Raw genomic sequence first — 14,291 nt, 5'->3', positions numbered from 1 at the left:
TTTGTGTGGAAAAGGTTAGAAAATGAAAACTAGATTGACTCATCGCTTCAGTCAATTCACAAAACTGTCCCATTATTATATGTATCTGCGCTTTGCTTTTATCATCCATTAACCGCCTGCCAAATTCAATTCAACGGCAATTTGATAATGGTGCTGGCATTTGCGGCGGACGCTTTGTGAGCGCGAGGTCTTCTTCCTGTGAGGAGACGTGTGAGGAGTTCAGGATGAGTCAGCCGGAGCGGGGCGGCGCGAGGCGGAGCGGAGCCGCGCGGTGTCGAGGGATCCGGGGCGGGTCACACCCTCCCGCAGCCCGGCTAACCTGCTCTCACAGGCTGATGTAAATCTGGATGACGTGAACTCGCAGTGTGCAACGTGCAGCACTGAGTAGTACAGGAGAGGAGAGTCTTTACAAGGGGGAAAATCATTAATTAAAATGCTCTCCTGGAGAACAGAACTGATTAAATACGGTTTTATTTACCTTTAAGTCACTGTCTTTAACTGCACACTATACATAGAAGTTTCAAGTAGGGCTGCAACTAACGATTATTTTCATTATCGATTAATCGATTGATTGACTAAATGTTTCAATACTAGTTTCAAGTCAAAATGCTGCTATCGTTTATTTATATTGCTACAGCCAGCATTGTGCAGCATTTGCACAAATAGGCCTATCACCACAAATCCCTCAGTCCCTATAGGAATATTATAGTGATACCATAGGAGATATCATAAAGTAGAATAAAGTCACTATAAACGCACTATTGATTACCACAGAAGCACTCCAAGTCCCTGTAGGAATATTATAGGAATATCATAGCGAGATTATAGAGGAAAGTCACTGTAAGTACCACAGGCACACTGTAAGTATATTATAATGATATCAGAGGAGATAAAAACACCATAAAGTACTGTAAGGTCTATGTAAACTCATCTATTGAGTATCACACAAGTCCCTATAGGAATTTTATGGGAGTAGCCTACTATTTCGTTTTAAGGTGACGTGTCTTAACTAATTGGAGGTGGCTGCCTGCCTGGTGTCACCAAATCCCGTTTTTCTCTTCTCCTTTCTCGCGATATTCATACACCACGAAACCCCTTATTTTTATCCCTGAAATATCCTTAATTTCTCCATTACATAAACATTAATTATCCATAAAAAAAATAACACAGCTTTACAAAAAATAAGGGTTAGTATCATATATATTAGACAGTCAAAAATGAAGGGGGTGTTTAAGAGGGTTTTGATGGGGTTTCCTCCATTAATAAGGGGGTTTTGCATGAATTAAGGGGTGATTTCATGTAAACTGTAAGGTTATTTTAAGAGATTGGTGGTTCACAGTCACAGTTAAACAGCTCCTAGCTCCTAGCAGCGTTCAACTGGTGGCATTAACACTATAGAGCTGGTCGCTGTCCGTGGTGCTGAAACACTGAACAGGACTGTGTGTAGTTCAAGTGCATCAAGAGGGCAGGAGATGATAATTACTGCAACCAGACGGAGCTTAGGGGTCAGTCATGAGTCATGTCTGTGACTGGGATGTCCTATAGTATCTCTATAGTATTCCTATAATATTCCTATAGGGACTTACAGTGTATCTGTGGTATTTAAAGGTGAGTTTACAGCGACCTTATAGGCGTTTATGGGATTTTTGATCTCCTATAGTATCATTATAGTGTTCCTAATATAATCCTTACGACCTTATTTTGTGCCTCTAGTGAGTTTATTCTACTTGATGGTACGTATTATCTCCTATGGTAACCCTATAGTATTCCTATAATATTCATATAGGGACATAAAGTGTCTCTGGTACCTTAGTAGTGAGTTTCTACTAATCTTATGTCACTTTATGATGTTTTTTACTTCCTATATTATAACAACATGCCTATAATACTTCTATAATATTCCTATAGGGACTTATAGTGTGTCTCTGGTACTAAATAGTGAATTTATAGTGAGCTTAAAGCACTTAAGTTGCTATAGGAGGCGTTTTTTCCCCTATCTCCTATGGTATCACTATAATATTTCTATAATATTCCTATAGGGAATGAGTTTAATGTGACCCTCTGACACTTTATGATGTTATTTACTCCCTATATTATTACAATATTCCTAAAATAGTCCTATAATATTGAACAAAACAGCGTAATATTCATATAGGACTTATACTGTGTTTATATGCAACAGTGAGTTTGCTGATCTCTTAGTACTTTACGGTATATTTATACCTCCTATGGTATAATATCATAATATTCCTGTAACATATGTATTAACCTAACTTGCGGTTTTGCTCTAATAGCTGTATAGTAGCCTTCTAAAAATGGCTATAGTTAGGCCTACTACAGTTCATTTCCATAAGGGAAATATTTGCTCACTGCTGCAACAAAGTGGATGCATGACTCACTGGTTTCTCCTCCTTTAGATGTTCACAGCCTCCATACAGGCGCAAATCAACACACAACCAAATGCAAAAAAAAAAAAAAAAAAAAAAGCCGAAACTCCCTCCTCTCCCTGCTCTGTCTCAGCAGGGCGGCTCTCTCCACTGTTTGCTTCTGTTATTGCAGTGAACAGTGATTCATGCAAGCAGCCAGACATCTGAGCCGACCCCGGTCAAGCAAATTGCATCAGTGACGCAATTTTGCACTGGTGTAAACAGATCAGACAGATGAATGAAGCAGCCGAGGAGATAATGCAAAAAAAATAAATAAATAAAAAAATTAACGTATGGTTGAATTTCTCTCATTACACTGCACTCATCGCACAAGAAAGAGCAGTAATCATGTATTTTAAAGATGCTATACAAATACCACAGCAAAATACAAGTCCCTATAGGATTATTAAAGGGATATTAGTGTTTTTTTTTTCCTTAAGGGTTATTTTAACAGTTAATAGGCTACTAGAAGGAAACATGCAATTCTGAACGGAGCAACTTCCATAAATTTGTCAATCTACCTATTAAGTAGATTATTAAGTGTGGTTTTTATGTAGTTATTATTAGCTAATGGAAGCCTGGGTTGTTTCCTTCCACGTCACCCACCATTATGAGAAAAAAAAAACTATAGTAATCCTATAATCCTAAAAAAAAACCGACAGAAAAACTGTATACAATATCAAATATAAATGTTAAAATCACACCATATAAGTTAAAAACAATACCACCAAATATAACCCAATATAACCAAAGTGCAACAAGCTCACTATAAACTATCACAGCCACTATAGGAACACTGTAGGACCATCACAGTGGTTTCTCATCAGCTCAGGTCGTGATTGACGGAGGCAGTTCATTATAAGGGGAAGCGGCACTAGTCTCCATTAGGGGCCGGCCGGTCTTACCGTATCGGGCGGCCGTCCCCAGCTGATGAGCCGCGGCGATGAAGCACAGCGCTGCCCAGAGCCGTGCAGACTTCATGGTACATCCACACCGAGCTGAGCCGCCTCTTACCAGCTCTCCATCCCCCGACGAGCTGCTGCTGCACCGGCTGCTCTGCTCTGAGGGAGGCACGGCACCGACAGGAGGAGAGGGAGGGAGAGGGAGAGAGAGAGAGAGAGAGAGAGAGAGAGAGAGAGAGTAGGAGCAGTAGTGTGTGGAGGAGAGAGAGACTGATGGAGAGAGAGAGGAAAGGGCTGGATGGAAAACCCGGGCCACAGGAGGCGCCACACTGCAAAAAAAATATCAATCTGAACAAGTCAGACTGGTACTGAGTTAAAAAAAAAAAAACATAAAATAATTGAAAAACAATTTGCCAATACTTCAGCTGTTATTACTACAAACGCAAACTACTACTGATACTACTATGACTACTTCAACTATTATGACTAGTCTACTACTATTACTACTACAAGTACTACTTCTACTGATACTACAACGATAACAACTACTACTACTAGTATTATTGCTACTACTACTACTACTACTATTATTACAAATGCTACTACTACAACTACTATTACTATAACTACTTCTACTATTACTACTACTAGTGCTACTACCAACAACATTGACAACCACTACTACTAATACTATTGCTACTACAACTAAACTTCTACCACTACTATTGCAAATGCTACTACTCTATTACTACTATTATTATTACTAGTACTACGTCTATAACTACTTCCACTATGACTACTACTACACTGCGAGTACCACTACTCTTACCACTACTGCTAGTACTACAAAAGCTCCCACTCCGAGTACTATTTCTACTGCTATTATCGTTACTACTACTGATACTAATATTTCTACTACTATTACCAATGCTATTACTACTTAAACTACTTGTATTACTACTGCTTCAACTACTTCAACAATACATTTGAAATACTTCTCAGCTTCACAACTATTCTTCAGAAAATTTAGCTTTACTAGTTTTTCTTGAGCTCTGGCTCGTTTCAAGACCCTGACACCAGTGGGATTATTTCCTCCCTCACTGACAGATTTCATTACATTTATAACATTTGAAGACTTGAATGAGATTTGACATTTTTTGCAGCGTGGCGAGTCCCATCTCCACTTTTCCTTACTGCAGTTCCATCATGATGTGGCCATGAATCTAAAGTACCATCTCACTCAAGCCAGAACTGTTTGGACACTTGGCAGGCAGCATCCCGGCTACTTACACTGCATTATAAGGCGAACCGTGGAAGTCTACGGTAATATTAAATTACAGTCGGCTCTGCTCCAGCATGCAGCGCCATTAGGGCAAGTGCAATCACACCAACTCTTCCCTTCTCTTAGATAATATTTTACACCCGACCACCAGCACTAAACATTTGCTTTGTTTTTGTCAGCGAGGAAGAGGCAACAACATTAAAAACACAAGCCGACTCTGGGAATCTTAATTCAACATTTTATTTTTTTCTAAACAATTTCAGCTCATAAGAAAGAGTAAGTGCTTGTGTGTGTAATATGCGTTTGGATGTGATGATCATCTGAATGCGTGAGAGCATTATAATGTTGGGGAAGACACACAATATTACCCACAACAGAGAAAGAAAGCACAGTTTTCAAAAAGGAATGCGTCATTTTTCGACACACATTTGTGCCACTTCTGAAGTCAAAATACGCTAACAGCATTCTTTGCATTGATATCTGCTGAAAATACGATATTCTGAGTTGAAAACGACATTTTTCTCTCCTTTCTTTGCATCTTTGTATGTTTCATGTTGAATCCTCACAGCTCTAGTCCACAGTCACCATGCTCCTCACCGTGGGAAACAGCTCAAAGAAACCCTGCAGGACGTAAGCAGACAGGAAACTGGTTCACAAGTGATAAAACACAGGAGTGAAAAAAAAAACAAGAAAAACTGACAAATCTGTGCAGGTGAGGAAAACCCCAAGGGGATTATAAAACAAAAAAAACATCTCACCATCTCACAAAAAATCTAATTTAGATGACAAGCAAAGACACTGCTGAGTTGGAAATCTAAATGAAAACGCTCAACAAGGAGGAGGATGGTAAAAAGCCCTGATGCAGAAAATTAAATCACAGAGGAAATGAGTGAGTGTGATAGTGAGTGGGAAGGTGTGTGTGTGTGTGTGTGTGTGTGTCACATACTGTACATACACAAGTTACATTCATCTGAAACGATTCTGATCAAGTCCGAGATCAACACTATCACATCCTGTTATTCACACTGTAAGTCTATTTACATTTGAGGCATTTTGCTGACACTCATTCAGTGCAAATTAACAGTGAGAGTAACAGCCCAATAATCTTAAAATCCTCAATCATCAACATTACAGCTAACAGTAAGAAGTGCAAGGCTCGAAGCTGCAGTGCACAGTCAGTAGATATAAAAGATATTCCCATGCCTAGAAGCATCATGTATTACAGAGATGTGCTAGTGTATAGGAATAAAAGCCAGGGAAGAAGAAAAGTAGAAATGTTTTCTACCTTCACCTTGTTCACACTGCAGCTGAAAGTGAAAGTTCTCAAGCTGAAAGTTCTGATTTTTTTTTTCTCTCCTCACATGCGACTCAGATTTGATGTTTCCTAATCAGTGTGAACAGCAGAAAGCTGCATGGGAGTTGCAGTTTTTTAAATCCTGATCTGGAACACATGGTTATGTGCTGCATCCCAAGGCATGCAATCCTCCATCCAACTTGTATTTGACATGAAAATCAGTAACATTTGTTCATTCCCCTGTGACAACTGTCATAATTTTGGCGCCCTGGCAGCCTGGCTGAGCAGCGTTAGCATGGAGGAGAATGAGACACAACAATGGAAAGAACGCAAATAGTCGACTTGATTGGTATTTGGGGAGACGCCTCAATCAATTCAGTCAAAACTCAAAAAGGTACATACTGTAACTGAATTTTTTTCAAACAAGTGTCCCTTTTAAACCCCTCTATAAACATCCCGTGGGCGTGTTTGGTTCGCAGCAGGGGGTTACCTTGAAGAGGGTGGTGCTCTGCAGGACGCTGGAGGTGCAGCACATTTCCCTGATGGAGTGCATGGAGAGCTGAGGAGCTCCGATGTCCAGGACCGGGATGCCCAGCCGGGCCGCCAGGATCGGGCCGATGGTGGTTCCACAGGGGCTGTCGTTACGCACCATCACATCCTGGAGGGGGTTAAACTGGGGTCAGACTTACTGAAAAAGACTCAATAACTGTTTTGGTCTGGACTCAACTTTGACCAATGACTTCAATCTTTTGCATCAGGGCCGTTTTCATTTATTTAATTCCTGAATTACTAACATGATTCAGGATATCGGCAGGTTTCAGAAACTCAAATTAAAGACAGAAAAGGCAGAGTTGTGACCAAGTTGCTTGAGTCCCAAGTCAGTCTCAAGTCCTGAAGCACAAGTCTCAGGTCAAGTCTCGAGTCTAAATGTAGAACACCAAGTCAAGTCAGAACAAATCAAGAGTCCAGTATCAATTTAATATCTTAAAGAAAACTAAATATCTAGGACTTTTCAATGCAATATGGTTTTAATAGGATAAAAACTTGGTAAGAGCATCATGAGTTTGATTTCTAGAATCAGTTTCAACTTCAGTAAATTCAATCATTCCATACAAATTCAGAAAACAGAATTAAAATTCAGTCGTCTGCTGGAACAAATCTCATCACTTTCAATGTGAGTCATTTACACAAACACAAGATCTCAAGTCAAGACTTTAGAAACCTTTTCAAGTCATCAGAGTACAAGTCAGAGTCAAGTCCCAAGTCACCAGAACCCAAGTCAAGTCAGGTCTCAAGTCTTCTCTTCATGCATCAAGTCAAGTGTCAAGCAATTAAAATTCCAAGTCATATATTAAGATCCAGTCAAAACCAAGTAGTTCCCAGCTAAAAAAAAATGTCCAAGGCATTCTGCCTCATTGTAAAATTTTTCAGGGAACAAAGATTTGATGAAGCCGTTGTATTTTAAGTGTAGCCTTACTGTGTAGCACTGTTGTAAAATAGAGTATACATCAGGTCTATCAGATTTAAACGCAGCTTAGTTATAATGTTTAACCCACAGACATTACAGTTCAGATATGAAACTGCAGTTTAAACTTGCTGAAGCTCCCCCGGTGTTTCTCTCCCGTTATTAAAACACAGCTGGCCTTAGCGCTGCAGAAAGCCTCTGGGCGGAAACACGAAGCTCACAGAGACACAGACAACCTTTCCTGTTATCTCGCCGTCTCAGAGGCAATTTAGAGAGCTTTTGTTGGCAGAATTGGAAAAGGATAATGTATGTATCGCTGGTCTTTCTTTCTGTCTGTCTCCTTCGATCTTGTTCCGTTTTCTGCTGTGGTTCTTTTTAGTTTGTGTTCCTGAAGCACCATTTTATTTGTGGAATAAAGTCTTTCACAGGCTGAGGCAAAAATTCATAGTGCACATCAAACCAAGTAGCATCAAACATATAAGTTATATAAAGACTGGGTCTTTTAAGGGGAAAAAGGTTAAATTAATGCTTTTCTGGAAAATATATTGGTTTTTGTTTATATTTATAATGATCAACTAGAGGAAACCATAGTTTGCCTGTCTTTTTATTTACCACTACATCAATGATTATAATTATTATTTCTGTATTTATATTTTTTAAATCAGGGTTCCTCTTCATTTTTCATTTTAAAATCCCAGATTTTTTCTAGACCTAGATTTCTTGACCGGATTTGAAGATTTTATTCTTATTGTTCAACATGATGCATCCTGATAGTAGCTTGATAATCAGTCTATAGCAGACAATCATTCTTCAAAATAATCATATCGTGAAATGAAACAGTGGATCAATCACGACAGAAACTGTGTGCTCAAATGTGTATCCATAGAGAACAACTTTTGCTTAATTATTTTCTGACCAAATATATTTCCCAGACATGTGCAGCAGCCCCTGCATCATTACCATCGCTGCTCTCTTCCCTTGTTTCTGTCACCGAGTCTTTGTTTTAAACTTGAATTCCTCTTGTCTTTTCCGCGTCGTTATGGAAAAGGCCGCGGCACGTTGCTAGGAGATTTGCGCTCGCTGCCGAGCGACTCAAGACACACAAAGAGATGGAAAAGCCACAAAGCCTCCGCCTGCAAACAACTGAAATAAAACCCACACACACACACACACATCCACACATCCACACACACACACACACACACACACACACACACACACCTGGAGCGGCACTTCGACCCGCCCGGCGACCTCTCTGATGATGGAGGCGGTGACGGCGGTGGTGGCGTAGCGCTGGTTGCTGTTGAACTTGATCACCGGACCCTGAAACCACAGAGAGAGAGAGAGTTACAGATATTCACATCCTCCTCCTACACACCGCTCACACAACAATATGCGGCACGACGTTAATGTTATGAAACCAATTTGATGTAAACAGTGAAATCTGTGCCGTTTGAGTCAAAGCATCGTACAGTTTGTGTATAAATAGACAGTCAGGGTTCCCCACTGCAGCTGTGATGTAAAGACTTTCCATAACTAAGTGTTTCCATGACTTAAAAATGTTAATTAATGTTTTTCTAAAGAGGTAAACAGTTTGGTTTCCGTTACAGTTGAGCTGAAAACCAGCTAAAGTAAAATTCATTCCGGTATATTCCTGTAAAGTGACCTGATATTCCCTGCCTTCCCCAGAGGATTTATCAAATATTCAGACTTTACCTGTCTGAGAATTTAAAAACGTTAACGCCTTGAGTCACTAGTTACCACAGAAAAGTAATCTGAGTATTTTAATATGGTGAAATGCTTTGGATAAAAGCTGATCACGGTATTTTACCTCTTGAGTTTTTGCACATTTTGCTTTGCTACTAAAGAATTTCAAGATTCAAATACTTGGGATGTTTTTATCTGAGGTCTTTAATAGATGTAATTGTAATTTTAAATTTCCAAGTACAATTTAATAAATGTCTTACGTGTCACATACTGTTGCTCAAGAAAGTATGTAGCTACTGTAAATGTCTAAAATGGAAATGTAAGGTAAGTAGGTAGATTAGTTAGAAATACAAAAATACTAGCTGTGTGTGTTTGACGTTTTGTATTTTTCGTTCTTTCTGGGAAAAACAGAGATGTTTACCTTGTGGAAGGTTGGTCTGTGGTTTTCTTCATGCTTCTCCCTGGGAAGACATTTTCCCAAAGTTCATTAAACCAAACAGAAATTAACTCCAGGTCTCACCTGGTTCTCTACTGAAGCTTCTTTACAGTATTAGATACAAGAACATGCATGCACAAAACTTAAAGAAAATGACAGCACCTTCTTAATCACTGCTAAAAATTATCTTCATGTATTTTCTAATGTATTTATTAGAGTATGCTGTATGTTTTTTTGGGGGTTTTTTTCTTAAGAGTTGATCAGTTCATGAATGTACTCAACTCAGTTTGGGATTTCCAAGTTGAGTTAATGGCAGGTTCCTAAACATTTTCTATTTTGAGAATACACACTTCTTCTGAACCTTCATTTCTTGACTGGATTTGAAGATAAGACTGTCAACTGATTTTTATTTTTGACAGCAACAAATTTCACAATATATGTAATGACAGTGGATCTACACCTAAAACATCATCAATTTGCCAGTTTTCCATCATTTGTAATACAATTCTCAAACTTTAAGACCTGGAAACAAATTCATTCAAGTATTTCCCTAACCAAGCCATATTTCACACCAGTCCAAATGTAATGCTACAACAGCTAAGCTACTTTTGTGTGCTGACTATACAAGTGATAGTCGATATTAGAGTATGACAGTGGTACTGACTGGTAGTTGGGGTGGATGGCGTGGGCCATGTCAGAGCTGATCATGAAGGAGAGCGGCGCCGCCTGCTGGAAGGCCGTCAGGTTGCCGGAGGAGGAGGCCAGCCGGCTGAGGATCAGCTCCGTCAGGTTGGACTGGGCTCCCTGGGCGCTCTCCGAGCCCACCTGACACACACACACACACACACACACACACACCTCCATGAAGGTTCCAAATGCTATGTATTCCTTTTGAGATCAAACTGTTAGCTGAAATTCATGACACAACATTTCAAAAATACAGATAATCCTGTGCTCTAAAAGGTAAGTATTTTGTAGACAAAGGTCTTTAGTAGTAGTTTAGTAGTATAAGTTACAGAGAGAGAGAAAGAGAGAGAAAGAGAGAGAGAGAGAGAGAGACAAACCTCCCTCCCTCTACATCTGACACATCATCAATGCTTCTTGTCTGGTGTGTACGCGTTTTTTTTTTTTCCCACCAGCAGCATGAAGAACCTGCAGGGGAATCTGCATGAAGGTCACTGCTCACCTCTTCGTTGTCGTACAGAGTGATCATGCGGATGTTGGGATCTTTGGCCAGCGAGGCGCCCGAACAGGAATCCAACAGTCCCTGAGAGAGAGGTAAAGAAACGAGGCGTGAAAAGAGGGGAAGACTTCTTCAGTACAGAATTCAGAGCGGTGTTGTGTCCCTCACAAGGCGGCCTGCTGCGATTCAGCACCTCATTGTGTTTTGTGCATAAAACAATATGTCAATAAAGTCTTTGTAATCCCACATGCTACAAAAGCCTTTTGTTGTAAAACCTTCTGCTGCGTTCATACACCTCCGCTCCCGCTATCTGAATTGTATGTTTTCCCAGTTAGAAAGAAAATATTTTCAACTACCTGTCAACTGCATTCATTTTTAGGCATTTAGCTGCCGTTTATCCACAGCAACTCCCAATTAGTTTAATCAGAGTATAAGCTTAATATCCTGTGATACTGTTGTACCCATTGTAAGTCATTCTGGATAAGAGGATCAGCTAAATGTCTAAAATATAAGTAAAAATGTAAATGTTTTTGATCCTTTGAGAGGAGAACGTCCCACAGCTGGGAGATAAGGATGAGTAATGCTACAGATCTCATTACATTTTTACATTTTAGTCATTTAGCTGAAGCTCTTACCCAGAGCAACTTACAGTGAAAGAGTGCAACAGTAGAAAAAGCTTAAATCCCTCGACTGCCAGCATTATACACAACCAACGGTCAGGAGTGCAAAGATCAAAGAAACTAGGAAAGAGAGTAAAGAAATAAGAGCATGAGAGAAAAGGGAGAAGAGTTTTCTACCTTTACCTTCTGAATTCTGACAGTAGATGTAAGAAATGTATTACTAATGAATTATTAATTAATATTATGTTTATAGCATTTTGTTAACGTGTGGTGTTGAGTCTGACCTGCAGGGCGCAGTAGCAGCTGTGCAGGTTGTCCAGACGAGGAGAGTAGATGAACTCTTCGTATACGCCTCCCAACGCCTGGAGAGAGAGAGAGAGAGAGAGAGAGAGAGAGAGAGAGAGAGAGAGAGAGAGAGAGAGAGAGAGAGAGAGAGAGAGAGAGAGAGAGAGAGAGAGAGAGAGAGAGAGAGAGAGAGAGAGAGAGAGAGAGAGAGAGAGAGAGAGAGAGAGAGAGAGAGAGAGAGAGAGAGAGAGAGAGATGGGGTCTTTCTCAATATGCATTCTTGTTTCCTATCAGGAGATATGTAAACCATTTGTACAATGAAAAGCTCTCTCCTGCTTTGTTTTGAAAGCTTGAAACTTTGAAACTCGGTTTGAAAGTCGGTTTGAAAGCTTGAAAGTCGGTTTGAAAGCTTGAAACTTGGTTTGAAAGTCAGTTTGAAAGCTTGAAACTTGGTTTAAAAGCTTGAAACTCGGTTTAAAAGCTTGAAACTCGGTTTGACAGGTTGAAACTTATTGTGAAAGGTTGAAGATTTTGAAGTTTTGAATCTTTGCGGGAATTAACTTGTTCTGGTGTTTGAGGTTCTGTGGTTGTTAGAAGGTTTTACACGCTTGAAATAAAAAAAAATCTGTTTGTAATAGACAGTTATGTAACAAATATGTCTGTGTGCATTTGTGCATGTGTTTGTATATCAGAGTGTCCCGGTACACATCCTAACCTGACGAATCGCAAAGCGCAGACACGAATATTGCAATATCCATTTTCTTTTCTGACTAATTAGGAAGCTGCACATAATTCTAGGGAGTGAATCATCTCCTGGCGGTCGGAGCAGGACTCACCCCAGGCTGAGTGTCGGCCAGGCAAAGCTCAAAGTCCAGCAGGGCTTCAGGCTGGACGCCTAGCTCCGAACACAACACCTTGACCAGCGCCGGGTGGTGCTTCTCTGCCTGGAGGGAGAGAGAGAGAGAGAGAGAGAGAGAGAGAGAGAGAGGGAGACGAGAGACGTTACAGGGTTTCCAACATTTCCCATTTCAAAATCCTATACTTCCTCCACAACGTAATTTCTCAACTTGTGGATCTCGGGACAGAAGTTTTTCCATACATTCCATTATTTGGCAGGTTGTGCATTTTCCAAACGTTTCAAGCCCTGGAAATCATCTCAATTTCCCCATACTTTCCCAGATTTTGCGTATGAACCCTGACGTTACTGCGCACTTACGGCTGAAACCAACATGATTCACCTTTAGCAGAAAACCAGCCATTATCTGAAGGTCCTATTATGTTCTCGAAAGTGAGATAACTGGCAAAATAGTCAAAGAGGCTGCTGCATTTTGGGATTTACCAGACAATGAGGCCGGTGGGCAGAAGAAGTAGTGAGAGAAAGATGGAGGAAAAAGAAGAGAAAGAGAGAGAAATAAAGAAAAAGAGAAGACAGTCAAGCTAAGAGTGACTGGGTGAAGTTCAACGCAAAGAGCCAAATACAAACACTACCAAGGTTTAGACACCCATGATAAAAGAGGAAGGATTCATGTTGATATCAGGTGTTTTGGATGAAATTGACATAAAAATAATGTGTATCAAATGTGTGTGACTGTAGGTTTTACCGTGGTGGCGGCGCTGACGGCGTCTCCAGATGACGCACAGCCCGTCTCCAGCTCCTCCTGGACTGCAGTGGCAAGGATGGGCACTCTGAGATGTAAACACACACACACACACACACACACACACACACACACACGTCAGGCTCAGATACCCACTATCCCTTGGCACAAACTCCACACACACCGCCTCCACTCCTTTGCCTTTGGCACTCACAGCTGCAGCAGCACAATTCCTCTAAATAATGGAACGATATTGATTGCTGCAATTTTCCAAATCGAAGGAGCCGCAGGTTTTCCAGCAGAGGGGGAAGACGTTTCAGACGGACTCCGAAATCTGAACCAAGATATTCTGGTGCGGAGCTGAATCCAAGTTCTTGGTCAGAAAATATTTAATTTTATTCAAAAACATGCAAATCCTGCCAAAAGCTTTGGCATCTCATTCCTACCCACCACATTTTTTGGAAACCTTTTTTTAACCATTAGAAAAATAAGTTATGTAGAAGAGGCATGTTCATGTTCATAATCGCAGTAAAAAACTAAAATTATTAATTACATTTGTTATAAATTAAAATGAATTAAAAATAACATAAAATCCATAATGATATTAATTCATGATTTGTTGTCAAAAAATTTGCTTTTTCCCCTCGTTTGTATCTAAATTTCTATCACAATATTCATGAACAAAAAAACAAAACAAAAACAAACATAAAAAGTCTATTAACTATTATCAATATTATAGAGGCCTAATTTTTTGATGTTTTTGCTTTTGTTTATTTTTTTACTCTTTTTCCCCTGAATGTATCTCAATTTAAGCTGCACATGCACTATTCAGAAAAAAAACTAAACTAAAAAAATAAAAGTCCCATGTTTTTGCCCGTACTGACAGGTGATTCTCCTTGTTGGGGCCGAAGGAGTCGTTGACGTCCCGCTGCAGGTGGATGGCGAGGTGCGGGATCCTGAGGAGCGGCCGGGGAACATGGACCAGCCGGTGGAGCAGCTTGTCTCCGCTCTGGAACACACACACACACCACACACACACACACACTCGGGATGAGGCGGTGGAAAGCCAGCACACACTGATACCACTCTCAGT

The 14,291-nt window shown here is 40.2% G+C and overlaps 2 protein-coding genes across 3 annotated transcripts in view; both read right to left on the bottom strand.

The window, feature by feature from the left end:
* Window positions 1-3,407, bottom strand: part of ptprnb (protein tyrosine phosphatase receptor type Nb) — a 44,201-nt gene extending 40,794 nt beyond the window's left edge. Inside the window, 1 exon segment of the mRNA XM_071535570.1 lies at window positions 3,332-3,407. Coding sequence (XP_071391671.1) covers window positions 3,332-3,407 — 76 coding nt within the window.
* Window positions 3,408-4,852: 1,445 nt separating this feature from the next.
* Window positions 4,853-14,291, bottom strand: part of dnpep (aspartyl aminopeptidase) — a 17,733-nt gene continuing 8,294 nt past the window's right edge. For both annotated transcript variants that reach the window (XM_071535576.1, XM_071535575.1), the window contains exons 6-15: window positions 14,083-14,207; window positions 13,202-13,286; window positions 12,437-12,544; window positions 11,600-11,677; window positions 10,699-10,779; window positions 10,177-10,337; window positions 9,498-9,537; window positions 8,591-8,692; window positions 6,395-6,562; window positions 4,853-5,231 (exon numbers count right to left, since the gene is read on the bottom strand). In XM_071535576.1, coding sequence (XP_071391677.1) covers window positions 5,181-5,231; window positions 6,395-6,562; window positions 8,591-8,692; window positions 9,498-9,537; window positions 10,177-10,337; window positions 10,699-10,779; window positions 11,600-11,677; window positions 12,437-12,544; window positions 13,202-13,286; window positions 14,083-14,207 — 999 coding nt within the window. In that variant the 3' untranslated portion in view covers window positions 4,853-5,180. The remainder of the gene's footprint in view (window positions 5,232-6,394; window positions 6,563-8,590; window positions 8,693-9,497; window positions 9,538-10,176; window positions 10,338-10,698; window positions 10,780-11,599; window positions 11,678-12,436; window positions 12,545-13,201; window positions 13,287-14,082; window positions 14,208-14,291) is intronic.

Source organism: Centroberyx affinis, unplaced genomic scaffold (genome assembly GCF_046629955.1).
Source record: "Centroberyx affinis isolate AG114_WGS23_722 - 3 ecotype Tasmania unplaced genomic scaffold, CSIRO-AGI_Caff_v1 ptg002736l_1, whole genome shotgun sequence".
Lineage (NCBI taxonomy): Eukaryota > Metazoa > Chordata > Actinopteri > Beryciformes > Berycidae > Centroberyx > Centroberyx affinis.
This window is presented reverse-complemented; position numbering and strand designations above follow the sequence as displayed.